Below are 16,082 nucleotides of genomic sequence, written 5' to 3' on the forward strand. Positions count from 1 at the left end.
TTTCTACTTTACTTCTACCCCCTACCTTGCCCTCCTGTTACTTAACCTACCCCCTCTCCTAGGATCCCTCCCTTATCCTCCTATTCCTGTTAACCTAAACATCCTTCTATACCCACATTTATCCTATTCCCTCATCCTCCTCTCTAAAAATCCCTCTCTTATCCCCTCCCCCTTCCTATTCCCTTAGCTTTTTATTTCTTTCTGAATTTAGAAGACTTTTATACCCTTCTAAATATATAATATATAACATATGTATGTATGTATGTATGTATGTATTGTTCCCTCTTAAACCCATTCCCAATGAAAGTAGGGTTCCAGAAGTACCAGCCATCCTCCCCCATCTAATTCCTTTGTGTCAGTTCTTCTCACACTCCATTTGTATAAGATAATTACTCTTTTTCTTAAACAGTTTTATTTTTTAGGATCCTATCAGGTCTACTCCAGTCTTTCTTTTGAATTACCTAATTTACTAATAACAATCTTAGATATACATTTTACATTTTCTCATAAAAAAGTAAATAGTCTGTCCTCATTGAGTCCCTTGTAATTAGTCTTTAACATGTACTTTGTATTTCTCTTGAATCTTATATGTCCGATCTTCTCTTAAGTTCAAATTTTTTTGTTTTTTTGTTTGTTTTTTTAAACAAAATCCTGAAAGTCTGACAATTCATTAAATGTCAATTTCTTTTCATTCAGGATTATGTTTAACTTTGCTGGGTTTATTTTCTGCCAGAAGCCCATTTCTTTTGCTCTTCAATGTATAGTGTTCCAAGACTTGCAGTCTTTTAGTGTTACCACTGCTAGGTCTTGTGTGATTTTAATTGTGGCATTGCCATATTTAAGTTGTTTTTTTCTTGTTGCTCATAATATTTTCTTCTTGAGCTGAGCATTTTGGAAATTGACTATAATATTCCTGTAGTTTTTCCTCATAAGATCTCTTTCAGGTGATGATTGGTGATTTTTTTCCTATTTCTACTTTCCCCTGTTGTTCTAACACTTCAGGACAGTTTTCTTTAATTTTTTTTTTTGTATTATTGTGTCAAGATTCTTTTTTTGGTCGTAGCTTTCAGGCAGTCCGATTATTCTTATGTTTTCTCTTCTTGATCTAGTCTCCAGATCAGTTGTCTTTCTTATGAGATATTTCATATTCTCTTCTGTTTTTTCATTCTTTATATTTTGTTTTATTATTTCTTGGTCTCTTATAACTTTGCTGGCTTCCTCTTGTCCAATTCCAATTTTCAAGGAGTTATTTTCTCCCTTAAGATTCTGAATCTCCTTTTCTAATTCATTGACTTTCTTTTCATAATCTTTTTTTTCCTTGGATTTCTTGGATTGCTCTTATTTTTTCTTTAATTTTTCCTCAATCTCTCTCATTTGATTTTTAAAATCTTTTTTAAGTTCTACGAATTCTTTTTGACCAGGTGACCATTTAATGTACTCTTTTGGGTAGCAGACCCTTTTACTCCTTCAGCATCCTCCTCTGAAGACAAACCCTGGTCTTCTTTCTTCCCATAGTAACTTTCTGTGGTTGGGTTCTTTCTCTTTTGCCGGCTTATTTTGGTAAAATTTGTAGCAGCTTGTTTTTTGTAATCATCTCTAGTCCTGGGATATAGGAGATGGTGTCTCTGGCCTCAGATCCTCCTTCAGTTCTCTCCTGTGGCCTGGACCTGAAACCAAGAATTGTGTCTTCCTGTAAATACCCACAGCCAAGGACATCCCCACCCCACTGCTTCTGTACTCATCTTCTCTACTGGTTCGTTCTCACCCAGGACCCCATCTCAGCAGTACAGCTGGCTCTGGCATTCCTTATTGGCAGAGGTTCCTTTAATCTTCCCTGGATCATACACAGACTCCCAATGCTGTCTAGGAAGTAGAAGTTCCTGTGGCTGAGGCTACCTCTCAATCCTGCTAACCTCAAGGCTCAGGCTTGCTCAGGCTTGCTGTTTAAGGGGAACCAGCCTGGAGGTGTTTACTCTTCACATTGACCAAATCTCAGTCCTGGGGTTTTTCTTTGGATCTTGTCCAGTTTGTCCCAGGAGGACCAGTGTTCTGCCCCAACTTTTGTGTATTTTGACCACTCTACATTTGCCTTGAGGCACTGTTTTGTCTTGTTTATGGGAGAAATCTGGAGAACTTGAAATTTTCTGACCTACTCCACCATCTTCCCAGAATCCTCTCCTTTATTGATCAATTTCTAGATCTTGGATATGAGGGCTTTATATTTGCTGCAAAAGTTTTTTTTTTTTCCCCTTAGTAGCTTCCCTTTTTTATTCTAGTTCTATTAATTTTGTACATGCAAAAACTTATAAATTTCTTATATTTAAATTTTTTTTCTTTTATAAACACGTTTACCCCTTAACTGGTTAAGAATTCTCCCTCTAACCATTGCTATCAAAGATAACTTACTGGTTCTTCTAGTTGGTGTTTTTTTATAATGTGATCCTTAATATTCAGGTCACATATATTTTGATATCATATTGTATAATATAAGTTGTTGTTATGAACCAGTTTGTAAAATGAACTGAAGAAGGACGTGGCAAACCACTCCAGTATCCTTGCCAAGGAAATACCAAAGGAGTTCACAGTTAGACACTGAAAAATGACTGAAGACACCTTATAAATGATTGTTAAATTGAAAACATAAACATAACCTCTTATTTCAGGTTTTGTAGTCATCTATCCAGATCAGAAAAGTTTGTGATATGGTATTTAGACTTTATTTGGGAAGAATTAAGGGCAAATCACTTGACTTCTTGGTGCCTCCATGCAATTTCCTAAAAGTTTAAGTTGCAGGAACAGAGGAACCTACTTAGGTAGAGATCAGTTCACTATACCCCTGAAATCATAGGACTGGACCAAAAAAGAAAATCTAGTTTATCTCTAGATGATGATTCATTGGAAGCACTAATAGTCAACTTAACCACACAAATCTAAGAACCAAACTGTACAACAATTTTATTGTAATTTTATATAGACACAGACTTAGTCAGCTATACATCACCTTCTTTAAGAAAATTTTTTATTTCTTTATTGTACTGGTTTTCAAGTGTTGTTTTAATTTGACAAAAACTTTTTTTTTAAATAGGAAGAATTCAAATAAACCTGGTCTACTTATCAGCAAGGTAGGTTTAATTTGGTTATAGAACTGATAGACTATTTTAATATATTTAATTATATTTTATTAGAAAAATAGTCAAATATAAGATTAGTGATTGATTCAAACATTCTCTTTTTTAAGTTATTATAAGCCAGTGTATAAAAAAGTGAATAACTCAATAGCCAATGAAATTATGTACTTAGGATTAACTTATTTTCCATCCAAAAATTTGTGAATTACACATTCAAGGGAAAATTTTTTTCTTTCAAATACATTAACATAATATATCCTATATACAAATGTAGGGTAGCAGTCATTATGCCTTTGATAGTATTATAATATCAGAAAATGCAAAATTTTTCTTTCTACCCTAAAAGAAGCAGTACAATCATATTGCAAAAAGGAAATTAAATGGGATCAATCCTTTATTTTAAAAGGAGTACATGTTGACCATAATGTTACATCCAATAAAGAATAATCAGTGGAAGTGATCACATAAAACCCAGTGTTCCAGATGTACACATATGTGTATAAGTTTACATATGTATATGTATAACTTACATTTTTGTCACTGTAATTCTATAAAGTAATGATGGTTGATTTCTTAAAGAACTACAATTCTCTTATTTCATTTTTACTTAAAGCTTCTACTTAATTATGCTTTATTTTAGATCTAATTGAGTATATTTCTAATTGTGGGCCTTTTATAATTTACTTGACTGAATTTTCAGCATATTTTTCTGTAGCAATATTAGTCATTGATATTTTTACAACTCACTTCTCAACAGAATTATGAAATATGTTAGTTTCACTCACTGTTTTCCTTTTCTTATATTTAAATTTTAATGCACATGGGGTTACTGACAACATAGAATGCCTTACTCTTTTGGAATTATATAATAAACTATAGTGTAATAGAAGGATGTTTGAGTTTATGCTATTCCTTTGGGCAAATCTCTTACTTTTTCTGAGTCCATGTTCTTAATCTAGAAAATGTGGATGATAATGCTTGGCCTCCAACCTTGCGTGATTATCAAGTGAAATAATATGAAAGTATGTTTTAAGTTGTATTTCTTTCCTTTTCAATGGGGAGGGTAGGGAGAGAATCTGGAACTGAAAATAAAATAAAATTGATTTAAAAATTTTTAGAAATATTATTATATTGCCAACTACAAAAGGCTATAGAATAGAAGGTACTATTAGTTACCATGTCAGTTAAAAGGCCATTTATTGGTACACAACAAAAAGTATAGATTAAGTAAATTAAAATATATGTTCTGAAATGTTTTTGATTGGTACAAAAGTATAAGCACTCAAATTGACTGTCAAATAGCAACCTAAAGCATGTTTTATTGAAGTTTGATTCAACTATTTGAACCATATTTCTTATGTAAGTAGAAGCACGAGAGAAAATATATGTTTAAATTCATTTGAATAGGCCATGTTTGATCAGATATACTAATGTAGTCCTTTGACTAGGTATTTATCCAGCCCTAACCTCTCTTCTGACCTCCAGACACACATCTCCAAATGCCTGTTGGACTTCCTAAATTATATATCCTTTAGACGTCTTAAACTTAACATTTTCAAAACGGAACTCATTCTCTTTCCTCCCTAAACCTTCCTCCTTCCAAACTTCCCTATTATTGTCAAGGGTACCACTATCCTCCCAGTCATAAAGGTTCACCACTTTGGTGTCATCTTTAATTTGCTCTCACTCGCCCCACATATCTAATCTGTTGCTAGGTCCTATTATTTCTACTTTCACATCTTTCATATATACTCCTTTCTTTCCTCTGACACTGATATAGGCTCATCATTTCAGGCCTGGACTATTGCAATAGTTTTCTGGTTGGTCTTGCCTCAGATTGCTTCCCTACTCCATTCTTTGCTCTACTCAGACACCCAAGTGATCTTCCTGGAGTGCAGAGTTGACCGTATTACTCTCTCCCACCCTCACCCCCCATCTAGTAAACTCCAGTGGCTCCGTATTTCCTGTAGGATCAAATATAAAATCCTCTGAATTCTAAAACCCTTTAAAATCTGATCCTTCCTACCTTTCCAGTCATTTTATACTTTGCTCACCTCCATGTACTCTCTGATCCAGTGATGCTGGCTTCCTTATTGTTCCTCACAAAAGACACTCTCCATCTCCAAACTCCATGAATTTTCAACTGGCTGGCCCCAATACCAATAATGCTCTTTCTCCTCTTCTCTACCTCATGGCTTCCTTGATTTCTTTAAAGAATCAGTTCAAAATCTGTCATCTACAAGAACCCTTTTTCAGCCTTTTAAGATTACCTTCACTTTACCACTTTTCCATCTTGTTTGTACATAGTTGTTTGCATGTTGTTTTCCCTATTGGAATATGAGGTCCTTGAGGGCAGGGGCTCTTTTGCCTTACTTTATATCCTCAGAACTTGGTTCAGTGTCTAGTACATAGTAAGTGTAGTAAGTGCTTAATAAATCCTTGTTGATTTAATATGACTGACAGCGAAGAGGGAAGAAGAGTCTAGGATAAAACCAGCATTGTACCACTGATGAGAGTAATGAAGTTGGAAAGCAGAGCCAAATTTAGGGGGAAAGACAATAAGCTAAACTTTTAGATATAGCAAATTTGAGGTACTCTTGGGACGTCCAGTGGAGATTTCCTGTAGGTTGTTTGAAATGTGAGTCTGGATCTCAAAGGAGAGGACCAGGTTTGAGTAAGCATGCAATAATCATGTAATCAATATCATTATCTAGTAATTTTTAAAAAATGCTCTTTTTTGCATATAGGAAAAAGTCCCAATTAAAAATTCTAAACAATGGAAGAGGACTACTTCTGTTAATATGACTTCTGAATGTGCTTTGTAAGTAATTTTTTCCTAGACATTTTGTGTTTACTGCTTAGAGTAACTATATTAATATAGTATTTTCAGCATCAACTATTTTTTTCTTATTTCAACAGGAATGATGTTTATAATTTTAACTTGAATGGAGGTGATGACCCTACCATAAGACTTGGTGTAAGATTAATTCAATTTGATTAACCTTTTTTTCCCCTCAGTTCAGTCCACGTTAATGAAAATATATTATGGACATTTAAAGTTTGAATAAGACACAGTCCTTGCTCTTATGGAGTTTAAAATTCATTCATGTATGAATAGTATATAAGTGAGGTATAAGACACAAAGATGCATGTTAAGTGCATTAGCAAGATTTAAAACAAAGTACTATGTGAGGCCTGAGAGGGCAGTGTTTATTAAGTGGGGGGATTGTGGATGGCTTCCTACAGGATGTGGTATTTGGCTTGGTCTTTAAAAGATGGGTAGGGGTACAAAAGTTCAGGAAGGGAATGGAAGACATTCTGAGCACAGTAAAAAAGTCTGAGCAAATGATGGGAGGTGGGAAAATACAGGGCAAGTTTAGGGGATAGGTGATAGTTCAGTTTGTTTGGAATGTACAGTGCATTTGTTGTTGTTCAGTTGTGTCTGACTCTTTGTCACCCTGTAGACCATACTATCGCTGGGCCAAGATATTTGAGTGGTTTGCCATTTCCTTCTCCAGTGGATTAAAGCAAGAAGAGGTTAAGTGACTTGCCCAGGGTCACACAGCTAGTAAGTGTCTGAGGCCAGATTTGAACTCAGGTCTTCCTGACTCCAGGCCCAGCACTATATTGGCAAAGTTGTTTAGTTGCCCATAGTGCAGTGCATAGAAGGGGACAATATGTGATAAGATTGGGAAGGTAGAGTAGAATCAGATTGTAGAGGACTTTGAATGGAGCTGCATTATAAGTAATAGGGAGCCACTGAAGAATAACAGGACAAGATTTATTTATGAGAAAGATTCATCTATCTGCATATAATATGAAGGATAGATTGAAGGGAGGAAAGGGTGGGTATGAGAGGTCTTGTTAGAAGAGTGTTGGTAATTAGAGCCTATACTGAGGTTATAATATGAGGAATAGAGAAAAATAGGTGAATGTGAGAAATATTGCAGACATAGAATTAATAGGACTTGTTAACTAATTGAATATGACATGGGAGAGAGACAAAATGCCCAAGATAATGCTAAAGTAGTCCCAGTTGTCAGAGTAGTCAAGTCAGAAAGAGGAGCAGACTTCGGCAGAAAAACAATAAACTCAGCTTTTGATATATTGAATTTGAGATTCAATTAGGATATATAGGGGAGATGTCCTGTTGTTTTATTTGAGGTATAGGCCAGAATCTCATAAGAGAGGCCTACACCTTAAATACAGCTATATGGTAATCATGTAATCAATATAAGTATCTCTATTATAATAAAACTAGCATACACAAAACTTCCTATATTGCTAAGCTGTTTTTCTATATAGTTATCTGACATTTTTTATATAAATATAGAAGAGATTATTGATGATCCTAAATTCCTTATTTCATTCTTTAATTTTCTGAGTCTCATTTTAAAGTTGCAATGATAATTCTGTTCTTGAAAGTGAAAAAATGTACATATTTGTTATTGTAATTCTTTATAATTGTGATTAAATTTTCATAAATGATTTTATCATGACCTAACTATATGACTGATTGATAATAATTAGCTCTACATACACTTTAAATGTTTCTTATACCACTTTGATCTCTGAAATAACTATGTAGTTTACTTCTTTTTCATACTGTAGACAGAGGAATTTCAGACTACTATCAAAGGAACTTCTGTAGCTAATTCAAAAAAGTTGTAAGTGTTTTGATTAAATGTGTATTTTAATATGATCTATTGTAATCAATTACTATCTTTCCCTGTCTCATTTTGTATTATGTTACTCTGATGACATATAATACATAAAAACAAACGTGATGCTTTTAAAATGACTCATTTAAATGGTTGTTTTCATAATAGTTAAATGCAAGAACTAAATCATCAAATCTTCGAGTCAAAAAGGGACCCTTAGAGATGAAATGGTTCCAACCTTGATTTTACAGATTGGGAAGTTGAAGTTTTAAGTGATCTATTTGTGATCATATAACTAATTCAGAATAGCCATGTTTCTTGGCGTCCTTTTACTCTTTATTGCCTCTGTATAATAAACATAAATATATTTTAAAGTTAACATTTATTTGTTTAAGGTTAGGTTTAAGGAGTCATGATGGAAGTGAAGCTTCTCTGAAAGAGAAAGATAAAAAAGTAAGATTCTTAATCATAACTCTTATAATTCTGTTTAAAGCTATTTTTTACATTCAGAATTACCGTTTTTCTATTCTTAAAAAAGAAGTCATAGAGAAACATAAACTATAGAATATGTAATTATAATTTTTCATGGCTAGCCCTACTCCTTTTGTGACTTTTCCTGTTGTAAGCAATTTAAATTATAGAGATAAGTTCTCTGGATAGTTTTGTTGACTGGAATTTCAGCTTTATATGTTTGATATTTCATATGAATACAGCTTGAAATAAGATTTATTTTTGCTTTTTTATTTTTTTAAATTATAACAGTTTTACAGTTAATTGGTTGATCTTCAAAATGAACAATTCATAGAAAAACTTAATAAATCTATGTATTTGAATTGTGATATTTAACTATAGGCATCCTTGATGAAAATATTAAAAGGGAACAGACAGGTTTTTGCAAACAATATTCTATACATCACATCTTTACAGTCTCATAATTAGCAAAAAGTTTTCAAGAATAGAAGATACTTTTGTTTTTGTTGCCCAGAAAAAAATATTTGAGCAAGGTGAGATGCTTCCATAAAGGTTCTCCTCTAACAAAGTATCCCTATACAATCATAGTCCAGCATGTCTATAATCCCTGCTGCTGATGAGGCTGAAGTTGGTGGATCTTGAGTTTTGAGCTGCCATAGATTGTCAATTCTCTAGCAATTAAAATGCTGAACACAAGCATAGGGACCGCCAGGTTGTCTAAGGAGAGGCACACCAGCCCAAGTTGGAAACAGTGGATCGCAAAGCTCCCATGCCCTTCAGTAATGGGAATGAGCCTGTAAGTAGCCCCAGAACATCTACCCTGAGTGATATAAGGAGACCCAGCCTTTAAAAACAACAGTGACAGCAATAATAGCAACTTAAGTGTCTCTGATGAGCAACTTCTAAGATACTTATTAACAAGATAACTTTGTTTAATGACCTAATTATAAATATCAAATGAAACATACAAGAGGGAAACATACTTTCCAAAGGTTTACTACTATTGAGACCCACAGCCAACAAGTATTTATTAAGGGCCTGCTACGTGCTAAGCATTATGCTAAGCAGTGAGGATATACAGAAAAGCAAAGAAATACATTGTTTCTGCTCTCAAGAAGATCATAGTCTACTGGGGAAGATAACATGCCAACAACTATGTGCAAAGAACGTGTGTGTGTGTGTGTGTGTGTGTGTGTGTGTGTGTACAGGATAAATTAGAAATAATTGACAAAGGGAAGGCACTAGCATTAAGTCAGATCAGAAGGCTTCTTATAGAGGATGGAATTTCAGCTGAGCCATGGAGGAAGTCAGGGAAGCCAGGAGACAGAGAAGAGGAGGAGAGAATGTTGTAGGTGTTGGGAGCAGCCAGTTTTCTAAGTGAAAATGCTTAGACATGCATTATGTTGTATAGGGAGCATCAGAAGCCAGTCTCACTGGACATGTATTGGAAAGTAAGTATAAGAAGACTATGTAGGAAGGGACCAAGTATTAAAGAACTTTAAAATCTAGTTGATTTTATATTTGATCCTGAAGGAAATATAAAGACATTGGAGTTTATGGAATGGAGGTGGGGTGATATGGTCAGACCTGTCCTTTAGGGAAGATAACTTGGGCAGCTGAATAGAGAATGGACTGGAGTGGAGAAGAGACTTGAGGTAAGGAGACCAACCAGAAAGTTGTTAAAATAGTCCAGGCCTGAAAGGATGAGAGCCTGCACCAGTGGCAGAGGAGAGGAGTGTATATGAGAGGTAAAGGAAGAAACGATAGGACCTAGCAACAGATTAGACATGTGGGGATAAGACAGTGAGTTAAAGATGACACCAAGGTGGTGAGCCTTTATGACTAGGAGGATGGTGGTATGCTTGACAATAATAGGGAAGTTTGGAAAAGGGGAGGATTTGGGGAGGAAAGAGAATGAATTCAGTTTTGAGCACGTTGAGTTTAAGATGTCTAAAGGACATTTAATTTGAGAAGTCCAATAGGCATTTGGTGATGCAAGTCTGGAGTTCAGGAGAGAGATGAGAGCTAGATAAGTAGATTTTAGAATCATGAGTGTGGAGATAATAATTGAACCCATCAGAATTGATACGATCCTCAAGAGTAATAGTACAGAGGGAGAAGGAAAAAAGGCCCAAGATGAGGATGCTCAGCATGGAGTGCAAATGAAAAATGAATTTCCTATTTATGGGGAAGTCTTCCAGAGGTTCTTGTTTGTGTCCAACATTTTGCTAATTGCACCAAATCCCAGGATTTTACAAAGTTTCCTAAGTGAAATGTTATCACTTAAAAGAATTGTTATCATTTAAAAGAATTTAAAATAATATCTACATAGGAAAAGCTAAGTGAATAAAAAATGTCTCTTGTTGACACCCTATGGTATATAGTTGTATGAACAGCCTTTGGAGAAGTTGTTAAATACATTTACCTTGCAGAGACAATACAAATGAATAGTGTTGGGGTCTGGGATTGAATGGAAATTAAGAGAGCAGGCTAGATTGCTTTTTGGTAATTACATCATACAAGTTTTTCCCCTAAACATAAACCCATCTTTTTTATACCACTATTCTTTCAGTGATGCTATATAGCAGCAAATGATAGAATACAACAGTTTTCAAAGAATTAAAGTTTTAAATCATTGAAAGGGCAGTGAAGAAACACATGATGGACATAAGTTGGCTGTAGCATATTATTAATCAAGAACTGTGCTAGAGAATCTCCATAAAATATGTTGTGAAGGAAATATGTGACCAGAACAGCAAGTGGGCCAATCACGTTTATGTAGTAACAGTAAGGTAAACTGATAAGCCTATCTTTTCATTTGGTACCTACACAATTTCCAGGCATATAGAGAAAAACATCCAACATATTGGGTGGACCCCTAATGGAAGACATAGATAATTGTCACACTAAATGAGGTATAATTATGATCTACACCATTAGAGGAGTACCCATATTGATGAGTTGACAGATCTACCAAAACATCAAAGTAGCTAATTCTGCTAGTTTGTTTAGTACTAATTCAGTTAGATATACATGCAAGCTTAGTAATAAAATTATCCAGTGCTTTACCGAACAGTGAGAACTATTTTACCAGTGTATATTTCCAAGTTTAATTCTGTTCATTAGCTTATACTACATTTAGTGCTTACTTCTTAATATGGTTCATGCAAAATAATTATCTATTATAAACATTCCTTTATTTTTTAGACTAGAAAAAATCACAAGAAGAAGCACCTCTTTAGTGACACAGACACAGATCATAGAGGTGATGACAGCAAGACTGATATTAGCTGGCTAAGAGGATCAAACAAAAAAACCAAACCTCAGCTGGTAGATTATAGCAGAAATAAAAAAGTGAAGAAACCTAAAAATAGGAAATCAAGTAAGAAATTACTTATTTGAGAAAATATCTGGTTTTTTTATTATATGTTATTTTATCACCTAAAACTTATTTTATCTAAGGTATTTGAAAAAATGTATATTTTCCAAATGTTGCTTTTTATTTTATTTCATGCCATGGCTTATTATGAGAGGCAGTACCCCATAGTAGATAGACAACCTTACAGTTAGAACTATTTAGGCTAAGTGTAGACTTTGATACAAACTTGCTGTGTACTTCTGTCAAGTCACTTATCTTCTCAATGCCTCCAGGCAACCTTTAAATCTCTAAGTTTCAGATAAGTTACTTATTTGCATTGTAGAAGTTTTCTCCCCAGAAACTTTCTGGGATTGGCTACTAAAACTTAAAACTGCAGTAAGACTTTTGGGATACCCAGTATAGCAGTTTTCATCTTTTCTTTCTTTTGTATTTTTTTAAAGGTCCTTTACAATCTCACTGCTTGATTTATGTTCCCAATCCTAAACCACTTACCTGATTGGACCTTAATTTTTTTTTTTTTTTTTTTTTTTTTTTGCCTCTGGGAAGTTATATGAAGGATGATAGGTCCTATATTGCAGGACTCATCTGCCCTCCCCCTACATAAATGCCATCATTCAAAATATCTTTCAAGTGTGTAGTGGTGCAGAAATAGACTATGGGAACAGAATTAGAACCAAAACACAGCAACTCATACACCCTTTAGAAAAGGGGTCTGTTTATGGATAGATTTTATCAGAGGATCTGTGAACATGAATGGGAAAAAATTACATCTTTATTTTTTTCTAACCTCTCTAACTGAAATTTAACATTTCCTTCAATTTTTAAAAGCATTCTGAAAAGTGAAAGGAGGTTCATGACACACAAAAAAAGGTTAAGAACTCCTGCTTTAGGATAACTTTGAGAACAAAGCACATAAAATGACATTTTGAAATATATTAATGATCACTTAACTCCATGGTTAATATTAAAGTCTTTGCTCTAATTTGGTTTTCCAAATGCATGTCCATTGATTGAGACAGTGCTATAAAAAGCTGTGTATTATGTTCCTAGTTTTACTTTCCCTCTTTCATGTGTACTGCTGGAGCCTGTTATCTGTCATCCAAATGAATGATGGATTTCAGATTTATTTACTTTATAATGTGTTTCCTCCAAGAAGCATTTTGTTCCATTTACTTTATACATCTGATATTCTGATCTTCAGAAATTTCATTGTTATTATTGTGAAGTGTGGCTAATTCACACCTTAGAATATGGTATTCATGGCTTAATGTCATTGAAAAAATTAATATATTTATGATGATTTGCTTTGACCTTACTTGGACCCATATTTGGAGTCTTCCCAATGCTTGTGTTTTGTTGACATAGCCCTTCAAGAATCTGGTCACATCTGTATTATGATGAGGCATCAGAGTATAGAGCTTTTAAGGGTAAAGAGAGTAAAGTAATAATTTGGAGATACCTCTGCTACCAGTCTCATGAGACATGTATTATCAATATTTTTTAAAGCTTGCCTATAACTTTTAAAAATTTTTAACTTTTAAAAATTAGGTTTGAAATACCTAAAAAAGGATTTCTAAATATCAAGATGTATTCTTGTTACCTGAATTTATAAATGATAAAATCTTTTGACTCATTAAACTGTTAAGTGAAATCACTGGTACTTTTGATATTAATTTTTATCTACTTCTAAATTTTACCTATAGAAAATTTTCTTCATTTTTAGGTCCATCAGTAGACGTGAAACTACCAAAGTCTAAGAAGGTAAAACTTTGTATTGATGCATTACATGCTTTTAATGTCTCATTTTTCCCACATTCCCTCCAACATTTCTCATTTTCCTTTTCTGTCCTATTACCAATCTAATATGTATGAGATAGTACTTCAGAATTATTTTAATTTCTATTTTTCCAATCAGTAGTGAGTAGAGCATTTTTTCATATGGCTATAGGTAGCTTTGATTGCATCATCTGAAAACTTCATGTATTTTGATCATTAACCAGTTGGGAAATGGCTCTTATTTTTATAAATTTCATTCAGTTCCCTATATATTTGAGAAATGAGGCCTTTATTGGAAAAACTTGCTTCAAATTTTTTTTTCCTATTTTTCATTCTTTTGGATTTGTTTTATTGTTTCTTGATTTCTCATGAAGTCATTAGCTCCCATTTGCTTCATTCTAATTTTTAAGGAATTATTTTCTTCAGTGAGCTTTTGGACCTCCTTTTCCATTTGACCAATTCTGCTTTTGAAGGCATTCTTCTCCTCATTGGCTTTTTGGACATCTTTTATCATTTGGCCTAGTCTGTTTTTTAAGGTGTTGTTTTCCTCAGTATTTTTTGTGTCTCCTTTATCAAGCTGTTGACTAATTTTTCATGATTTTCTTGCATCACTCATTTCTCTTCCCAATTTTTCCTCTACTTCTCTTACTTGATTTTCAAAATCCTTTTTGAGCTCTTTCATGACCTGAGACCAATTCATATTTTTCTTGGAGGCTTTGGATGTAGGAGCTTTGACTTTGTTGTCTTCTTTTGAGTGTGTGTTTTGATCTTCCTTATCACCATAGTAACTTTCTACAGAGTTTTTTTTTTTCCATTGTTTGCTCATTTTCCCAGCCTATTACTTGACTTTTAAACTCTTTGTTAAGGTAGGGCTTTGCTTCCAGGGTGGGTGGTGAACTGTCCCAAACTTAAAGGGTTTTGTGCAACTGTTTTCAGAGATATTTCTAGGGACCTGTAAGTTTTCAGTTCTTCCAAGGTGGTATGATCTAAGGAGATGTGTTTACTCCTCTCCTGACCTGTGCTCTGGTCTGTGAGTGACCACAGGCACTCTTTTCTGCCCTGCAACTGTAAAGAGGGTCCCTGTTCCATTGTGGCCACAAACTCTGCTGTGCTAGTGCTCCTCCTCACCCTGGTACTGCCACCCAGGACTGACCTGGATCCAAGTGTGGGCAAAACAACAGAGTCCTGCCCCAGTGCTAGCAAAAAGATCCCTGCAATCTCCCTCTGACTTACCATCTGTGGGCTGAGAGCTCTAGAAGCAGCTGCTGCCACTACTTCATTCAATCACTCCCAAGGCCTGCTCCTGATTTACTGAGGCTGTGCTGGCACAGCCTGTGTTGAACTATGCTCCACTCTCACCCAGGTCCAACAGACTTTTCTTGCTGACATTCTAAGTTGTCTTTGGTGTCTGTGGGCTGAAAGGTCTGGAAACTGCCACTGCTGCCACTGATTCAGTCTACCCAAGGCCTGCTCCCAGTTTGCTGGGGCACGGTTTGCACTGGCATGGTCAGCACTGGTACCATCTGTGTTGGACTGTGCTCCTCATTCACCCTGGGGCAACAGAACTTTCCTGCTGACATTCCAAGTTGTCTTGGGCTGGAAATTTGTTTCACTCTGTCTTTTTGTGGGTTCTGCTGCTCTGGAATTTGTTTAGAGTCATTTTTTAAAGGTATTTGGAGGGGTTGGGGGGAGAGCTCAGGCAAGTTTTTGCCTTTACTCTGCCATCTTACCTCCACTCCCATTACATGCTTTTATGTCACCAAAAGATAAATTATGACTTCTCTGAACTCTTAACCACATTATCTCTTCCAATTACATATCTCTAGTGATTCCTTCTGTGTTTTGCTTACTCTGACTTCCTCTTTAATTATTTGAGCTTTACTATTTAAGCACTATTTGAACTTTGCTATTAAGCACTGTTATTACCATATGAAATATCACCATATAACCATCACCACTGCATAATCATCATGCCCTGTTTTTTTGTTTTTTGTTTTTTTGGGGTTTTTTTTGTTTTTGCTTTTTGGTGAGGCATTTGGCATTAAGTGACTTGCCCAGGGTCACATAGCTAGTAAGTGTCAAGTGTCTGAGGCCGGATTTGAACTCAGGTCTTCCTGACTCTAATGCCAGATCTCTATCCACTGCACCACCTAGCTGCCCCATGCCCAATTTTTTTCAACCCCAAAACTAGTTTATAACCTTTCATCACATAGTCGTTGCAATGTATGATTTTGTTCATCATGCCCCTTAAAAGGTAAACAGAGCGACAGTGTATTCACCAGTGGCATATGGATACACATTTATCTTTAGTGCATTGCAAGCCATGAGCCTAAAATTCTCAGAACACGTGCATTGTCAGTATATTTCTGAAAGCAGACTTGCATGGTTTGTTTAGAGCACTACAGTACTAATGTTATTGTCACTCAACCCAATGAAGAGTCATAGGCACAAGGGAGGCAGGCAGGAGAGACTGCCATGAGTAAGTCACTTGATATGGTAAGGCTTGCATCTTCCCCCACTAGCTACACTGTACAGTTCGTCTGCCAGCAATACAGTTTAGTAATAAATGATTTTTAAGTAATACTGGTACAATTTAAAAAAAAGTTTCACATAATGGTTGCACCTCACTTTTTTGCAAAAAAAATTTTTGGCATAAAATGTGACAAT

The 16,082-nt window shown here is 35.0% G+C and overlaps 1 protein-coding gene across 1 annotated transcript in view; it reads left to right on the forward strand.

The window, feature by feature from the left end:
• SYCP2 (synaptonemal complex protein 2) overlaps positions 1–16,082 on the forward strand; it is a 122,871-nt gene that overhangs the window by 84,431 nt on the left and 22,358 nt on the right. Inside the window, exons 24-30 of the mRNA XM_027850368.1 lie at positions 3,086–3,122; positions 5,876–5,949; positions 6,048–6,105; positions 7,740–7,795; positions 8,185–8,242; positions 11,468–11,642; positions 13,363–13,400. Of these exons, the coding sequence (XP_027706169.1) occupies positions 3,086–3,122; positions 5,876–5,949; positions 6,048–6,105; positions 7,740–7,795; positions 8,185–8,242; positions 11,468–11,642; positions 13,363–13,400 (496 nt within the window). The remainder of the gene's footprint in view (positions 1–3,085; positions 3,123–5,875; positions 5,950–6,047; positions 6,106–7,739; positions 7,796–8,184; positions 8,243–11,467; positions 11,643–13,362; positions 13,401–16,082) is intronic.

The sequence above is a fragment of the Vombatus ursinus genome, unplaced genomic scaffold (genome assembly GCF_900497805.2).
Source record: "Vombatus ursinus unplaced genomic scaffold, bare-nosed wombat genome assembly UNPS02000580.1, whole genome shotgun sequence".
Classification (NCBI taxonomy): Eukaryota; Metazoa; Chordata; class Mammalia; order Diprotodontia; family Vombatidae; genus Vombatus; species Vombatus ursinus.